The sequence below is a fragment of the Protomyctophum parallelum genome (assembly GCF_964188405.1).
Source record: "Protomyctophum parallelum genome assembly, chromosome: 7".
NCBI classification, from domain to species: Eukaryota; Metazoa; Chordata; class Actinopteri; order Myctophiformes; family Myctophidae; genus Protomyctophum; species Protomyctophum parallelum.
In genome coordinates this window covers 25,342,607-25,361,256 of record NC_139705.1, presented here as the reverse complement: position 1 = coordinate 25,361,256, position 18,650 = coordinate 25,342,607, and the positions used below count along the sequence as shown (strand labels likewise).

The 18,650-nt window shown below is 43.0% G+C and overlaps 1 protein-coding gene across 1 annotated transcript; it reads left to right on the top strand.

Annotated features, from left to right (window-relative positions):
- Positions 1-1,545: 1,545 nt before the first annotated feature.
- LOC310861993 (serine hydroxymethyltransferase, mitochondrial-like) lies at positions 1,546-13,231 on the top strand (the record flags this gene model as incomplete). The annotated part of the gene is made up of 11 exons (XM_083769731.1): positions 1,546-1,692; positions 4,499-4,578; positions 5,852-6,052; positions 6,258-6,339; positions 6,446-6,568; positions 8,850-8,989; positions 9,419-9,581; positions 9,985-10,084; positions 11,416-11,571; positions 12,009-12,116; positions 13,104-13,231. 11 exons carry the CDS (start codon positions 1,546-1,548, stop codon positions 13,229-13,231), a joined length of 1,428 nt encoding a protein of 475 aa, XP_083625857.1.
- Between the last annotated feature and the right edge of the window lie 5,419 nt (positions 13,232-18,650).

The window sequence follows — 18,650 nt, the reverse complement described above, 5'->3', positions numbered from 1 at the left end:
ACGCATGTCGCTGGCTCCTGTCCAACACTGATTTCACTTTCACCCCAACTTGCCTTTAAAAGTTCTGTCAGATTGCAGCAATCCACAGTCCTAAGCATGCTTTCTCAATCACTACAGAGAATATTACGGGTGAGTATATGCTTGTTTGCTCAATTATCCATTTTAGAATTTTGTACAAATAAAGCCAGGCTTCTTAAAGTTGGCAGAGTTTGCAGATATTCTATTATCTGAATGTTCTTATTCATTAATTTAACTTACAGTAGTCTTCATCCACAAAAGCTAAACTATTTTAACTACGTAAACCGTATATATATATATTTTGTTGACCGGAGTCTCCCCAGGTCGCTTCTAGATCCTTGAGTAAAAAGTGAGAAGCTCAATGTTTTTAACTTGTACATAGGTCCGCTATTCTCTCTGAATGTCTAGTCCCAGAATGCTAGGGTTCAAGTGCTTTAATAATACACTTATACCCACAGTTGCCTAGTAATGCCAGCTGATTGAAGAGGTTAAATTAATTGACAATTGCCTGCTTCATTGGTATTTCTCAAAGATTCACATCAGATAACATATTCCAAATAAGTATGTTTTATCCAAATCGACAGAAAGTACCATGAGTAAACCATGCAAAGAGAGTGCGCAGTCCATGTGAGACGAAGGACAATAATAGTTAAAAGGAGTTCATTTCAGGGGACGATCCCCCCTCCTAGTTAATGATTGGTGTTGCAGGTTAAAGATTTATGAAATATCGACTTGTTACCTTAAGTGACTTTGGTTGAGTGAATCACCCAGTCAGAAGCTTTATTGTGCCGTTTTTCTTTGGCTGACCCAACAATTTCATCATATCCTGGGTTTTAGACTAGCCTACAGCTGCATTTTGCATAAGTTTTACTCACGGTCAATTGTGAAACTAGGGTCTATTTGTCAGTTTACACAGCTGCATTTAGTCCCAAGAGATTTGTTGGTGTATATGATAAGGCTGGCTGCAAGGCATGAAAATGAGTTGAAATGTTTCTATTAAACGTATGTAACTATCATGCAGCTACAATCTAGCCTTCAAACATTTCCTTGATGTCTCTGTATCACTGCCAGATAGCCTGGCTCACATTATAGATTCTGTTCCCTCAGTTTTATTTTACAGTAGCTTTCATAGTTTATAACTTCAAACTAGTATTATTCTTTTCCCCCTTAGATCCAATATTTGCTGCAAATTAGAATGACCGTGTTATTCAGTAATTAGAGGATTGTACTTTTCATGAAGTTCTCAAAAGATAGCATCTTGAAAGTATAATGCTGTTAGACGCTAGAAGCACATACATATTTATTTGATCAGTGCTTGAAACTGAACCTTTTTTAGGCACAGCAATATACTAAACTTCATGTCAGAACCATGGGTCCATATAAAAGAAAACATCAGGCTTAATGGGTTTGGCTGCTGACTTAGATGATTCCACAGTTCACATTCTTGTCCTACTTACCGCTCTTCTCTTCACCACACAGCCCCTCTGGCTCAGAGCCCCAGCATGTGCAGGGCAAGAGGGGCAAGTCATGGTGCAGTCGCCTAGGCGATTCCTAGCCAGTGGCAGGCAGTGGACAGGACAGGAGAGCCTGGCTCAAGAGGATCCAGAGATGTGGAGTCTTCTACAGCAAGAGAAGGACAGACAGTGTCGGGGACTGGAGCTCATTGCGTCTGAGGTGGGTTACTATATAAGGAAATTATTGTATGTGTGTATAATATAACCGTTATTTCACCAGGAAAGGATTAAAAACATATTTTACAAGTGCACGACTTAGCCAAAACAGAGAGAGACAGACAGACCCTCTTCTAGACCACGTACTAGACTTCTGCAGAGCCGTTAGTACTACAGGCAGTAAAGGTTTAAAAATCTAATCGTGTGAATCTCGGATCCACATCCTATGATGTCAGTCACATACAGGTACATAAAATGTACCACACACACACACACACACACACACACACACACACACACACACACACACACACACACACACACACACACACACACACACACACACACACACACACACACACACACACACACACACACACACACACACACACACACACACACACACACACACACACACACACACACACACACACACACACACACACACACCTCTGAGATGGCCCCTCAGCCTCACTGTGCACAAACACAAGCAGAGCCACCAGACTGAAAACCCACTGGCAATTTATAAAACAGCAAAAGGAAACCTATGTGACACATTGAAACGAAGCAACCTACTGTAAAATAATGCAATTTGGACCTGAGAAAATACACAGCAGTCTTGCAGTCAAGAAAAGTAAACCTGGCTCCCAAGAGAAGACAGCATGGGCACCCACTTCACACACAATTAGGTGGAAACTGATCTACAATTCCGCTTGTCCACTGTACCAAGATATTAGAGACGAGACACTTCGTTCCTACAGATTACAATCACCCAAGGAGAGTTTGAAAACATGACTAATGACAAACTCCTTTATCTGCTGAAGTACAACAATGATTCGTGAGCTTCCGTGATAGAAGGATGTCAAATTGGAACATAGAAACACTGTACAATACAAACAGAGCAACTACCAAGAAAAACTGCTTCTATTTGTGCACAATTTTTAATCATTTGAAAAATCTGCTGCTATATTGTTAAGGTTTTATACCAAGTGAATGCAAAACATTTAAATATTGCTGCCAATTGTTTCAAAAGTTTATCCCAAACTAACCTATCCTATATGGATGTATATAGCCTAACTATTTCTGCGAATGCACAATTCTTATGTTTTTCTTTATGCTATACTTTGTTTATTTAGACAGGATGCATATTAATGAATAATACATTTCGATGTAAATTTTGGAAATACACCGGATTTAGCAAAGCTAATTTAGCTAATTTACATCCGCAGTCCTCACAATTCTATTTGTAAGATTGATTTCTCTCAGTTGCCACGTAACACAGCTCTGGTTACAAATTATTTTTTCCCTTTTAATTGTACATACATTTTGATTGTATTGTTCCACTTTTGCTGTGGCAATGTAAACGTATTTTTTCTCATGCCAATAAAGCCAACATTTTGAAAAAGAGAGAGGGGGGTGCTATAGAGCGATAGATCCAGCTGTAGATCCAGACAGGAAATAGTCTCCCTGCAGCACAAGGTACAACCATTATATTGCAATAAATAACAAAATTGTGTTTAAGAAAGGGACAGTGTCAGCGAGAGTTAGTCAGACTCAGAGTTGAGTCACATTGTAAAGAAAGGTAGTGACAGAATGATAGGCAGAAAGTGTGAAAGTCAGAGGGAATTTAGAATCAGACAGTGAAGTAAAGAATAAAGAATTTCATGAGTAGAGTCAGCAAGAGAGGGGGTCACAGAGAGTTTTGTGTCATGAGAGGTGGAGAAAGAGAGAAAGTCAAGAGAGAAATAAAAAATCAGGATAGAGAGCCAAAAACGAAACCTAAGGTTCTTTGACCCCTAGGGGTTAACTGGGGACAGGGAGGAACTCCTTATATGGTCAGCACACTCTATAGTAGAGAGGATTATCACAACAAAACAAAAAATAAGTGATATTTGAATTAAGTGAAATCACTGAATATACCTTTAAGTGATTGAGGGATCCCTGATGGCTGACAGGTTTAGAAGGATGACATGAGAGAGGTAAGATAAGAAGGTTACAGGAGGACACAAAGAAAGAAAGACATTAGGGTGAAAGAAAAAAAAGAAAAAATCAGATGAGGAGAATAGAGAGAATAGAGAGACAGAACAGATAAGGATAATGAGCTTATTATATTCAATTTCCATCCCCACTAACTGTATGGAGTTTCATCTCCCTCTCTGACTCTCAAGCGTCTTTGTGAAACTTGACTTAGAGCTGAACCCATTTCAGAATTCAGCATTCAGAGAGATTCCTCTCCTGTAAGACCACATTTTCACTACCGAGCCAGTATCCTCCCTACCACAGATGTTATGCAGTTTATAATATTTATTTTACAACAATATAATTTACACTCTTTACATCACTCATTTGTCAGTGGGTGCTTTGCGATAATCTTTGGAGATGATATTCTCACCATCAGTGATTCATGACTGTGTTGACTAATTATATTTGGGGTTTTCTTTTGCATTAGAACGCTCTTTTAGAAATTGTGACTTTCATCAAGCTAGATTGTATTTAGCCTCTGCATTAGTAACTGTATCTATCAGTGGTTTTCAACCAGTGGTCCCCAGCTAAATGGAGAGTTGGTAACCAAATGGAATTAAATTATTGTCAAAATCCGAATTATTAAATTTTCAAGAATCTACACAATTAGAAAATGTATAAGAATTGTTATTTTGATCAACGTTCGCCTGTTATCTCTCCTAAATACAGCATGGAATTGTGGACTAAAACTAAAGAAATTCAGAATAAATAGTGGGCCTGGTATCAAAATGGTTTAAAATCACTGGTATAGATCTCTGGATAATGTAAATGTCTGTTTCTTTTGCCAGAACTTCTGCAGCCGTGCTGCTCTGGAGGCCCAAGGCTCCTGTCTGAACAACAAGTACTCTGAAGGGTACCCTGGACAAAGGTACAGTGGGTCGGGAATCGGATTAGAGTTCTCAAACTCTGCCCCGAACCCGACCAGGCCCGACCCAACCTGACGTTTTAGGGCCGGGCTGGGCCTAAAATGTATGCTAATCAGTAGGGCCGGGCCTCGGGCTCCATGAAAAAATGTATATATATTGATTTTTTTTATAATAATAAAAAGAATAGTTCTGTTCTGTCTGTTTGTGTATTTATCTATTATGAAGATGGTGCTGACTGGCGTTTCACTTTTACTCTGTGTAGAGTTCTCAAATTCTGCACAAACCTGACCTAATTTTCGGGCCCGATGAGAACTCTAGTAGGGATCCATTTTTCAGTCGCAGACACATTTTTATTGGTCATGACTCCTCTTTTTTTTCCTCGTTTCCTACAATGTTTTTTAAATTATCTCAAAAGATTTAAAAAGGAGCCCTAGGGTGCGGTCACACTTTAACTTTAATTCTGCCTACAGTATGTGGCGGATTCTGTCAATGCTTTTCAATGGGAACGGAGCGGTTTGTTGCCATTCATGGATTTCCGCAATTTTTTTAAAAACACGCTCTGTTCACATTGAAAAACATTGGTAGAATCTGCCACATAGGCAGAATCAAAGTTCGATGTGACTGCACCCACATTTAGTTTTTCAAAGACATTTCATCCCCTCACCCCTCTCATATTCCAATCTTTCCTTCATCCATCTTGAAAAGAAAAGAAAAGAAAAGAAAAGAAAAGGCACACTGTTCGGCGTTCGCACACTGTCATAGTGTTTTGGGATAATATGCATTAGTGATCTTGTGGTTATTGTCAGGTGTCCCTGAATAGAGGGCACCCTAAACCCTAAAACTTCCAGCGAATTGAATGTAATAAAAAAAAAACTAGCACCCACATAATCTTATAATTTTCTTTCTTCTCACAAAAGACTGAAGCAGTAAGAAAAGAACATCTTGTTTCTACAATGGCACATACTGTATCTTGAAATACTACAACAGCGTTAATTGTGCAACATGGGAGATATTTTTAAAAGCACTTGAAGCACTTTATTTAGTCATTGGATGTAACATATGTTTTATACTTTTATGATTATTATGTCGGTTGGATATTACAGTACCTATCTGTTTCATTGTGTGCTTTATGGTTGAACGGTTTTACTGTTTGTGTATTTTTTCATGTTTTTGCATAACTGATCTTACTAAGACAAATTCCTTCAATCATGTTCAAATGGCAAAACATAACCCAAAATGTATACTACTGCATTCAAAGCTTTTCTCTGTCCTCAGGTACTATGGCGGTGCTGAGGTTGTGGACCAGATTGAGTTGTTGTGCCAAAAACGGGCCTTGGCTGCCTTCAGTTTGGACCCGGCCCTGTGGGGGGTCAACGTACAGCCCTACTCCGGCTCACCGGCTAACTTTGCAGCCTATACCTCTGTACTGCAGCCCCACGACCGCATCATGGGTCTGGATCTGCCTGATGGGGGACAGTGAGTTGACGGCAGACTATAGGGTCTGAAACTGTTATTTTTCTCAAAATGACGGATCCAATGAATTTATTATTTAGTCACACGCTATTGTTTATAATTTTCAAATTAGTTAACCAAAAATGCCACAATTCAAGGTACATAAGTGTCGAGTGACATATTTCTAGTGTTATCTACTGTAAATGCCTACAGCTTTTTCACATTTCAGCCTAACTCATGGCTACATGACTGATGTTAAGAGAATCTCAGCCACCTCCATCTACTTTGAATCGATGCCCTACAAAGTGGATGTGAGTATTTTGGGAAATAGAAGTAAAAGCTGATGATGACTGTGTTTTGATCCCTCTGCAATTTATGCTTTTAATGAATTAAATGTCCTCCTGTATTGTGTTGTAGCCTAAGACAGGTCAGATAGACTATGACCAGTTGGAGAAGACAGCCCGTCTCTTCAGACCAAAACTGATCATAGCAGGAACCAGTGCTTACGCCCGCCTCCTTGACTATGCTCGCATGAAGAAGGTACAGTAGGCCTACTTGTTGTCACACAAATATGTCTTACAACTTTAGAATAGAAATAAAAGGTTAAGGTTAAGCGATGTCAAAACTTCAGAAAAGCTTAAAGGAGAATTCCATACTAAAAGGCTTTCTTATCTTTCTTTGTAGTTGTTACGTCCCCACCAAAGAGGTCCAGGTGTTATTTTGTGCAACAGCTCCTTATTGGCTATTTCCCTACCATAAGCCCTAAATGAATTGCATTGAATTGAATGGGAATTGAATGGGGCTATGGGGTGTTGTGCTAATTCGCTTATTTCCATCGCTCAAAATTATAATTTCTTTGTATATATCCTCTCTTCATAATGTAAATAATATCCCAAGCGGCACACTTTACTACTTCTTTCGATGGAAATAAGCAAATTAGCATAACACCCCATAGCCCCATTCAATTCCCATTCAATGCAATGCAATTCATTGAGGGCTTATGGTAGGGAAAATAGCCAATAAGGAGTTTTTGCACAAAAAAAAACACCTGGACCTCTTTGGTGGGGACGCAACAACTACAAAGAAAGGTAAGAAAGATAAGAAAGCATTCTAGCATGGAATTCTCCTTTAATCGAGGGTTCCGAAAGGGGCTAAGTAAAAGTAAAATAGTAACAGTAACGTAGAACCTCACCTTTAGGTCCTACAGCAAGGGGCTTGTTGTATCTTTTTGGAAATGTCAATCCTTTTATTCACATGAACCATTCAGACAAATATGAAACTCACATAATATTACATTGAATGCTGCAGCAACACACAGCATAATGGCACGGTCGAAAACTGTGTGGCTTCTCCCATTGCACACCTGCTAGCCATCACGCACTAATGGTAGCCATAGTAACCATCCAATCTCCAGTGTTGGGCAAGTTACTTTGAAAGCGTAGCTTGTAAAGCTACAAGTAGCTCACCATGGCAGTAGCTTGATCAAGCTACATAGCTACCCCTGGAGAGATGTAGCTTGTAAAGCTACAGCTACATGGAAAAAGTAGCTCAAAGTAGCTCAGCTACTTTTTATTTTTCAGCGTTAAATTGAGAATGTACATGCGGGAGACCCCTCCTCCCCTCTGGGAGACCCCTCCTCCCCTCTGGGAGACCCCCCCACCCTGCTCCCCTCGGGGAGACCCCTCCTCCCCCTGCTCCCCTCTGGGATTCCCCTCCCACCCTGCTCCCCTCTGGGAGACCCCTCCTCACCCTGCTCCCCTCTGGGAGACCCCCCCACCCTGCTCCCCTCTGGGAGACCCCCCCACCCTGCTCCCCTCTGGGAGACCCCCCCACCCTGCTCCCCTCTGGGAGACCCACCCACCCTGCTTCCCTCTGGGAGACCCCTGCTCCCCTCTGGGAGACCCCTCCTCACCCTGCTCCCCTCTGGGAGACCCCTCCTCCCCCTGCTCCCCTCTGGGAGACCCCTCCTCACCCTGCTCCCCTCTGGGAGACCCCTCCTCACCCTGCTCCCCTCTGGGAGACCCCCCCACCCTGCTCCCCTCTGGGAGACCCCTCCTCACCCTGCTCCCCTCTGGGAGACCCCCCCACCCTGCTCCCCTCTGGGAGACCCCCCCACCCTGCTCCCCTCTGGGAGACCCCCCCACCCTGCTCCCCTCTGGGAGACCCCCCCACCCTGCTCCCCTCTGGGAGACCCCCCCCACCCTGCTCCCCTCTGGGAGACCCCCCCACCCTGCTCCCCTCTGGGAGACCCCTCCTCCCCCTGCTCCCCTCTGGGAGACCCCTCCTCCCCTCTAGGAGACCCCTGCTCCCCTCTGGGAGACCCCTCCCACCCTGTGATACCAGGGCCAATCAGAGGCCAATTAGAGGCAGCTGTCAAGTGCTGATATGCCCTCAAAGCAATCAGAAAAAGGAACAGTCCTTGATTTTTCAAAGGGGGTTCTAGTACAAGAATTAACACAGCAACCAATGGTCAAAATTAATATATTTCTTTCATGTTATTGCCCAAAATTGTAGCTTGTAACTTGAGTAGCTAAGCTACAAAAAATGACCCAAAAGGTAGCTGAGCTACTTGACGAGGTACACAAATATGAATGTAGCTAAAATACCACAAGCTACAGCAAAATGTAGCTCAGCTACGTAGCTCAGCTACATGTAGCTTAATACTCCCCAACACTGCCAATCTCTAACTGATTACACTGAATATTTAGCAAGGTCACGCCATTCATTTAAATAAACAAATACATTTATTAAATGCGTACATATTGAAGTCAATAGTAATATAAAGAAGAATCCTATTTGTTATGTTTGTGAACTGTGTTAGCTGTGTGTGGAGATCAATGCCTACCTCCTAGCAGATATGGCTCATATCAGTGGCCTGGTGGCCACTGGGGCTGTTCCTTCTCCTTTTGAGCATGCTGACCTTGTGACCTCCACTACCCACAAGACTTTGCGTGGAGCCAGGTGCGGGCTATCATCTCTTTGGGCTTCAAGTTGGTTACAAGCGTTTGTGCTATAATAACACAGTCAAATCCCAGTGTTAATTCATTTGACTCTGAAGAGTGTACAATTGGAACAAAATGGACCCGCATTGGTCAATTTGGTCCCATTTGCATACTAAACTTTGAGTTAAATTAAGACGATATTGCTGATAAGAAACATAAAATAATTTAATTTAATATACAAAACTAAAATGCCTAATATACCTGAAACATCTTATGGAAACCAAACACTACAACAAAGGCAGAAAAAAGCATATATTTGAGGGGAATACCAATACCATAATTCTCAAAGAACAGTGATTTGTGATTTATTCAAAGTCATACAGTATAGTATGGCAGATACATACATACATGAAGATGGTATGATTATGTTGTGATACCTGTATTGCAGGGCTGGTTTGATATTCTACAGAAAGGGCGTGAGGTCTGTGGATAAGAAAGGTCATCAGGTGACCTATGACCTTGAGAACAGGGTCAACTTTGCTGTGTTCCCATCTCTGCAAGGAGGACCTCACAACCATGCCATTGCTGGGGTGGCTGTTGCCCTCAAACAGGTTAAGAATCCCGTTGTGTTGTTTCAGCCTCCACACACTGAATAGCCTATAGAATGTGAGGAAGAGGTGGACTGTTAAGTTCAATGGACTCTCTTCACAGCAGACATTTTGACAGGTAAATGTAGCTAAAGGTTATACCGTAACTTTACAGTAATTGTGGGTGAGTTTAATTTAGGTGTATTGGTGTACCTGCATGGACAGCGGTACAAAGAAATACCTACATGAAACACGCCCACTTAACATTATTTACCTGTGTTTACATGTCAGTGTCTGCTCTGTGAAAAAATCCTATTTAGATCACCAAAGGCTGTAATTTTTGCAATGAGATGCAACCACACTAATTAATTTCCATGTGTCTTACTCTTTTCACTCATCATTGTCCCATCTCCATTTCTATTCGCAGGCTACCGCCCCCATGTTCAAACAGTACATTAATCAGGTGCTGCTGAACTCAAAGGCGATGGCTGGGGCCCTGCTAAAGAAAGGCTACACCTTGGTGTCAGGTATACAAAGGGTTCATGGGACTTCAGTCATACAGCTCTTGGATTGAAATAATTTAAGTATTTATTGAGCATACATATCTATCATACGGTATTTTGGCATCAAAGCTCTGTCAATTCATACAGTACATAATTTATCCCTGGCTTTAAGCATGAAAATATTTATCTGACAAATAGATATTACAGGGAATGAAGGCCCAATCCCAATCCACTCCCTTGCTGACTCAATGAGCCCTCACTGACTTAGCTGCGCGTTCATGTGAAGTCTGCGAGGGCTTGAGGGATGTCCCATTTGAAATCGGTAAGTCAGTGAGGGCTCAGCCCCGCCCCTTTATGTGCCCTTTGCCAAAGTCAGCGTCGATGCTGACTTTAGGCTGACTTTGGCAAATAAATTACCCACAGTTCATAGCGTTACCAGTGGAATGAGGGGGATCCCCCGAACGTCAATAATTTAGGTATGCAAATTAGTTATGTATCGCGATTAGAATGTCAACAAACACAATAGTGCTTTCTTACTGTTCTCAAAAGGAGACGGAGTGGAAGGATATAGGCTATATATTTAATAACAATAATAATATTAAGGGAAACATGATGAGAAATGACTAATGAGCAAAGTAAAATAATATGGAAATGAAATGTATAATGCACATTATTATATATGAATATTACAACTCATATCACACAGGAAAGTGTATTTATTAAACTAATAATAAAACGATCATCTTAAATACTAAAATAGACATGATAGACATGTATAAATAGGCTAAGCATGTAGGTAGGCACTGGCTGTGAATGAGGACAGTTTGTATAAAGTGATGCAAAGTGTCATGAATGGCGGACTCATCTTCAAAGTGCTGTCCCATTTCTTTCACAACAATTTGGAGCCCTTGCAGCCTCTCACCCTCAAGCACTTACAGCTGACGTCACTAAAGTCAATGAGGGTTCAGGGCTCAGGGCTTGAGGGAGGCAATTGGGATTGGGCCGAATGAAATTGCAAGACCCCTTTAAGGGAATCACATAGATATAGAGCCCACAGATTGTAGGTGGGAGCGCAAAAGAAAACTTCATGGAACAAAGCACATGCAGCAGCAGCACAACAAGACTGCAGCATGATGGTACAGCACAGCAGCAGCAAAGAGATTGAGTTGTCTGCCTGAACTAGTTCCACAGGCTTGCAGAGGCTTTGCATCATAATCAGTTTTAATCAATGTTATATATGACTGATCCTTTTTGATATTTCTGTATGATTCCATGATGTTCATTTTACACAGAACCAACACAGAAAGTCATGACCCGACTAGAGTATATTATGTAATCCTTCTCTCATCTCCCAGGTGGAACAGACAACCACCTTGTCTTAGTTGACCTCAGACCACGTGGTATGGATGGAGCTCGAGCGGAGAGGACCCTGGAGATGGCATCTATCTCATGCAACAAAAACACCTGCCCTGGGGACAAGAGTGCACTCACTCCTGGAGGACTCAGGCTGGGTATTCAAATTTACTTTATACGACTATTTGGCTTTTGGGGAAGAACTTCAAGAAGAGGATAGGACACAGTGGAAGACATCACTGCCTGCCTGCCTGCCTGCCTGCCTGCCTGCCTGCCTGCCTGCCTGCCTGCCTGCCTGCCTGCCTGCCTGCCTGCCTGTCTGCCTGCCTGTCTGTCTGTCTGTCTGTCTGTCTGTCTGTCTGTCTGTCTGACTGTCATTGTGATGCTTTGCCATTTCTTCTGCCTGTCTATGTCTGCCAATAAATCTGTTTTACAGTATGACTGTCTGCATGGGCTTCTCTCTCCTATACAGTTAATGGCATTGACTGGCTATTGAATGGCTATTAAATGGCTATCTCTGCTTAGTTATTTCGGCTTAGTTATTTATTTTTATGCCTTATATAGATATCCATCTATCTCTGTCTCCCTGTTACAGGAGCCCCAGCTCTGACCTCCAGGCAGTTCAAGGAGGCAGATTTTGAGAAAGTTGTGGACTTTATTGATGAGGCGATTCACATTGCTCTGGATGTGAAAAAGAAGACTGGTGAGAAATAATTTATTTTTGATATATCTGTATACTGTACAGGGGTAGAGTGGCCGGATGGTAACCGCAAGGTTGCCCGTTCGAACCCGGGCTCCCCCAGAGTTAGTGTCAAAGTGTCCTTGAGCAAGTCACTGAACCCCTAACTGCTCCTGATGTGCTGGTTGGTGCCTTGCATGGTTTCCGCCGCCGTGTGTGAATGGGTGAATGTAATGCACAATCTATGTAAAGTGCCTTGGATAAAGGCGCTATATAAATGCACCATTTACCAATGTAAAAGTAAGTGAAGTTTTCTTTAATTGAATATATTTGAAAAACTAAATTATGTATGAGGGTGCAGTCACACCGAACTTTGATTCTGACTAAATACGGTGGATTCTGGCAATGCTTTTCAATGGGAACGGAGTGGTTTGTTGCCATTTGTGGATTTCTGCAAAAAAGGTAAAACAATTTCCCATTGAAAGTTCACATTGAAAGCATTGGCAGAATCTGCCACATTGGCAGAATCTAAGTTAAGTGTGACTGCACCCTACAGTTCATTAAGTTTAATGTTGATGTTCTTCCACTAGAGGAAAGGAGGAGCGCAACAAATATGCCAATAGAAGACAATACAATTTAAAATTTGTGATGACGAAACATGAATTCACTAATATTCACATCCCCCATTCCTCATAATAACTTTTTGGCAGATTTTTATTTTTATAGATCTATTTGTAATGGTGTTTTTTTTTATTTATTCTTTATTTAAGGACATCCACAATCATATTATACAACCATTTTTCAAATATTATTTATTTGTCCAAAATAGGAACAAAAAAATAATAAAATAAAGCATATGGGAGAGATGGATAACAACATAATAGGCCTATCCTACATTTATTATAGAGCTACTAATGTTGAAAGATGAAAATAATATAGACCATAAGGCATTATTGCTTTGTAACCTAACATCTTTAACTGCTTCTATTCACCCGTCTCCTTCCTTTTTAGGCAACTTGACGAGCTTCAAATCCTTCCTTTTGGAGGACTCAGACACGGCATCACGCATGTCAGACCTCCGCCAGCGGGTGGAGACATTTGCCAGGCCCTTCCCCATGCCTGGATTCACTGACCACTGACAGGCCCTTCCCCATGCCTGGATTCACTGACCACTGACAGGCCCTTCCCCATGCCTGGATTCACTGACCACTGACAGGCCCTTCCCCATGCCTGGATTCACTGACCACTGACAGGCCCTTCCCCATGCCTGGATTCACTGACCACTGACAGGCCCTTCCCCATGCCTGGATTCACTGACCACTGACAGGCCCTTCCCCATACCTGGATTCACTGACCACTGACAGGCCCTTCCCCTCATGCCTGGATTCACTGACCACTGACAGGCCCTTCCCCATGCCTGGATTCACTGACCACTGACAGGCCCTTCCTCATGCCTGGATTCACTGACCACTGACAGGCCCTTCCCCATGCCTGCATTCACTGATCACTGACAGGCCCTTCCTCATGCCTGGATTCACTGACCACTGACAGGCCCTTCCCCATGCCTGCATTCACTGACCACTGACAGGCCCTTCCCCATGCCTGGAATCACTGACCACTGACAGGCCCTTCCCCATGCCTGGATTCACTGACCACTGACAGGCCCTTCCCCCCATGCCTGGATTCACTGACCACTGACAGGCCCTTCCCCATGCCTGGATTCACTGACCACTGACAGGCCCTTCCCCATGCCTGGAATCACTGACCACTGACAGGCCCTTCCCCATGCCTGGAATCACTGACCACTGACAGGCCCTTCCCCATGCCTGGATTCACTGACCACTGACAGGCCCTTCCCCATGCCTGCATTCACTGACCACTGACAGGCCCTTCCCCATGCCTGGATTCACTGACCACTGACAGGCCCTTCCCCCCATGCCTGCATTCACTGACCACTGACAGGCCCTTCCTCATGCCTGGATTCACTGACCACTGACAGGCCCTTCCCCATACCTGGATTCACTGACCACTGACACGTTGCACAGTGTGGTTTAATAGCACTAGAGAATGAATTAGGCTGAAACTGCATCCAGAGACTCAGGGACGTGCACACATAGACATCAAAGGGTGCTTCAGCCCCTGCCCTTTTACCCATCTGTAAAAACAACTGCCCTCTTCACACCACGAATGCAGCATTTACTACATGGTGAAAGAAATGCAAATGCCACATTTTTTGTCCAAAAGTGCCCTCTTAGCCTATGGGATTTCAGCCCCTGCCCCTCTAACACTCTCTGCACGCCCCTGATCCAGAGAGTGTAGTGAGCTGATATCACCCATGGAACAACATGTTCATGTTCTGTTCATCCTGGGAATACACTGTCCTTTCTTCCCTCTCCCCATGTCTGTTTCAATAAATAATCATATGAACAGGAAAGTATGTATATTCATTTCCATGTCGCCTCAAAACAGCAATCTTACAAATAAAACCTACATTAAAGGACCATACCATGAAGTTGTCTGTGTCGTGTTTAACTTTCCGTATGTTTGGACATGACTGATGAGCATTTTCCAAGCAATTCCGTGGTCATTTTGGTCTTAATCATTAATTAATTATCTCATTAGATAGTTTACTGTAGGAAACTGCTGTGTAACCTTCTCTGTCAGATGATCATGTTTACACTACAGCACAATAGGGGGTATAGGGGAGGGACAGTTCTGGGTTTATAAACATAAAGCACTGTTAAGCTGCTGGTATTTCCTCTGGTCATTTCCTCTCTGTGAACTCTAGGGCCCCGCCCGGCGTCCGCAAAAAAACCTTCTGCCAAACCTCTTGTTTATGTCAAGCATTAATTTGTTCTCAACTTGTCCTTATTGTAGAGGCATGATGCAGCCATGCTATACTGCAGACTTTCATTATAGCCATGCATGTAATCAAAGACAAGACTGGTGCAGGACAGTGGTGCCGCACCATCACTCTATATACTCACACATTACCAAATCTGTTTCCTGATTGCCAACTTCCTGCTTTTAGAAGCAGGCCAATATCCTGATTGGTTGGCATCATCAAAATGCTGATCAATGCACTTGATGCACCTAATGTATGCGTGCGTGCGTGCGTGAAACACACGTGTATGACAGTGTGTCTGCCTTTCTGTTTATTCCAGAGGAATGTGTTCCTTCCATATAGATAGAACAGCTGGAACAGAGTTCAAATGTCATGGAAGATCTCAACTCTGTCGTCAGAAAACACACACGCAGGCACGCACACACACACACACACACACACACACACACACACACACACACACACACACACACACACACACACACACACACACACGCACACACACACAGAGCATCAGAAAAATAAGCAACAGTTCTTCCATCCCTGAGCCTTTTTCTCATGACCTGACAACTCCTTTGACACTGCGAGTGTGTGTGTGTGTGTGTGTGTGTGTGTGTGTGTGTGTGTGCGTGCGTGCGTGCGTGCGTGCGTGCGTGCGTGCGTGCGTGCGTGCGTGCGTGCGTGAGCGTGCACGTGCGTTTCATATTAATGCTGTTGCTTGTAAAACTCCTCCAGGGAATAACTTGAATCCCTCATGTGCAAGTCTTCTATCATTCTTGGTCAACAGCCCTCTTTTTTGTGTGGATCTCACAACTCCTGTGGTGTTCAAAAGCACTCTTTCATCAATTCTTCTTTGTTTATAAGAAAGAAGAACAGACTAAGTCTTTGTTCAAGTTGCAAGAACAAGAATTGCAAGATATGAGTCAAACAAAATGTAATGCCTCAACTACAATCCAGTTCAAATATGATTACTGAAATGACCAATCTGTGGTAATTTCAGACATTGATGCAACAACGGTGAAAGGCAAGTAGTTTCCATTAGATTCACCACCTGCCTGGGCCGGCCGAGCGGTCCAGGCACCTTGGCTGGTAATCCAGCCTGACAGCGTGTTGCGGGTTCGAGTCCCGATCCCGATGACCTTTGCTGCGTGTCACCCCTCCCTCATCTCTCTCCCCCTTTCCTATCAACCTACTTTCTTTCAAACTATCAATAAAAGGCAGAAAAAGCCCCCAAAAATATCTTAAAAATAAAATGTGTTCTGTCCTATTATGAGCATTACTGAGTTATCAAGTTATCAACTCTGCGAAATTAGCTACTTACTGAGTGTAATTATCAACTGAAAAGTATATTACTAAATATATTTCAAGTAAAATGATGAAATATAAAACAAGCAATATGTTGAAGTCAAAACAAGAACTGTGCATGTTTCACAGGCGAGGGGAGTGAACTTGAGCAAAATGCTGGTATTGCACGCTGCCTCCACCGACTCCATTATTGACACTGCCTGCCCATTAGAGCCCAGATCTCATTTCCCACTGCGTGTCTTTGTCTTGACTCCGTAAGGTGAGCAAGAGTGATGCCATCTCCTTTCATCCCAAATGCAATAATCCCTCTGAATATAAAATACACTGTATACCAAATATTAGGAACACCATCTGCATATTGAGTATATTGCAGTCCCTCGTGCACCAGCCATCTTTCATTCGCCTCAAGGTTTAACCTTATTACCTTTACTGTCTTCTCTTGAGAGTGGTAGAAGAAGTACTTAGGTGAAGAGTTCTCACCTACAGTATAAGTATAGTAGTGGCAAGCTCAAACTATACTTTGCCACTCGGCTGGGCACATGCATACAGAAACCGTTTTTGACGCGTATATAATATATTGTCCAGGCATTGACTGCTGTAGGGCTCAAGGCAGATGGCTTCTTGGTTAGAGTGGGTGACAATATTATCACACGAAAAGATGAAATTACCTACCTAGGTTCCATCCTGGAGGCCAATCTTTCCGGTGATAAAATGGCCACCAACGTAATCAAAAAAGTCAATCAAAGAACAAGATTCCTTTACAGGATCTCCTCACTGGTCAGCAAAAACACCTTGAAGACCTTAACAGGAGCCCTCGTACAAGGTTTCTTTGACTATGCATCCACCTCTTGGTACCACAGCACCTCAAAGGCCCTTAAAACAAGGCTCCAGACCTCCCAAAACAAACTGGTCAGGCTCCTACTTGGCCTCACCCCCCGAACCCCTGCCCACTTTGACAGGCTGGGATGGCTTAGGGTCGACGACAGAGTACAGCATCTTGCAATGGGTCTGGTCCACAAGATTCGATACACCACCAAGATACCCATGTACCTGTCTAAATACTTCCTTAATGTAAACGAAGTCCACACCCACAACACCAGAGGGAGTGCAACAAACCATGTACAACCCAGATTCGGCACAAACAAGGGACTAAATTCTTTTCGCTCCTTTGCCACCAAAATGTGGAACGCCCTACCAACAGTCATTAAGACATGTGAATCCCTTGACTCCTTCAAAACCGCTCTCAAAGGGCACCTACGGATGGCTGCAATTCGAAACTGGCCTCTGTAAAATCTGAATCCCCCCCACCCCCCCATTTTCCCTCACTGTATATTGTATCTTTTCCCTTTTTTGCTTCCCATATGATGAATTCCTGTTCTGTACTTTAGCTACATAGAAATGTCTATTTGTATGTCTCTAAATGTCTGTATGTCTTTAAATGTTTTGATGAATTGAACAATGTGGACCCTGTTGTAAACAAGTGTAATGCTTAATTGGGTCGTCCACTCACAGTTGACAGTCTTTGTATTGAGTTTGTGCTTAAAATGTACTGTAAATTCTACAAACTGTTAATAAATATTTCAATCAATCAATCAATCAAAAAAAGGTTCCCATTTATTGTACACGTTCTGTAATACAGCAGTTTTCGTTATGCAAGATACAGTGATACGGTAAAAACCGTGTGATCTCTTAGCCTGTTGTGCCCATACCTTCCAAACCATTCAACCTGGCTTGTTGCACCTGTGTTCTCATATGCCAATCCTTGTGACACACACCCCCCATGGTGAACCCGCCCATCAAACAGTTTAAAGGCACACACAGGCAGAAATGGCTCCTTCAAGTATACACAATGTAAATACTCTATTACAAGTAAAAATTGTATTTGAGTAAAAGTTAGCCGATAGGGAAGCATTATGTTTACCCATTATGCATTAAGTTTGATACTTAGAGTGTCAAATAGGTCAATCATGATTCAGCTGGTAAAGGTGCGGTTGATTTCAGTGACTTATATACTGATGTGAGCGTGCGCTTGTGCATGCTTCTGTGTGTATGTGTGTGTGTGTTTGTGTGTGGATGGACGTTAGTGTGTGCATGCTCGTGATTGCGTGTGTGTGTGTGTGTGTGTGTGTGTGTGTGTGTGTGTCACTGTGTGATAGGCAGATGCAGTGTGGGAGACGGCAGCACTGTGTCTTTGATCAGTGAGGACAGGTCTTTCCAGGGCAAGGAACAGGCACCTGTCACGTCCATGACAGCCTGAGCACACTCTGTGCCACCAGAGAACACACACACACACGCACACGCACACGCACACACACACACACACACACACACACACACACACACACACACACACACACACACACACACACACACACACACACAGTCACACACACACACACACACACACA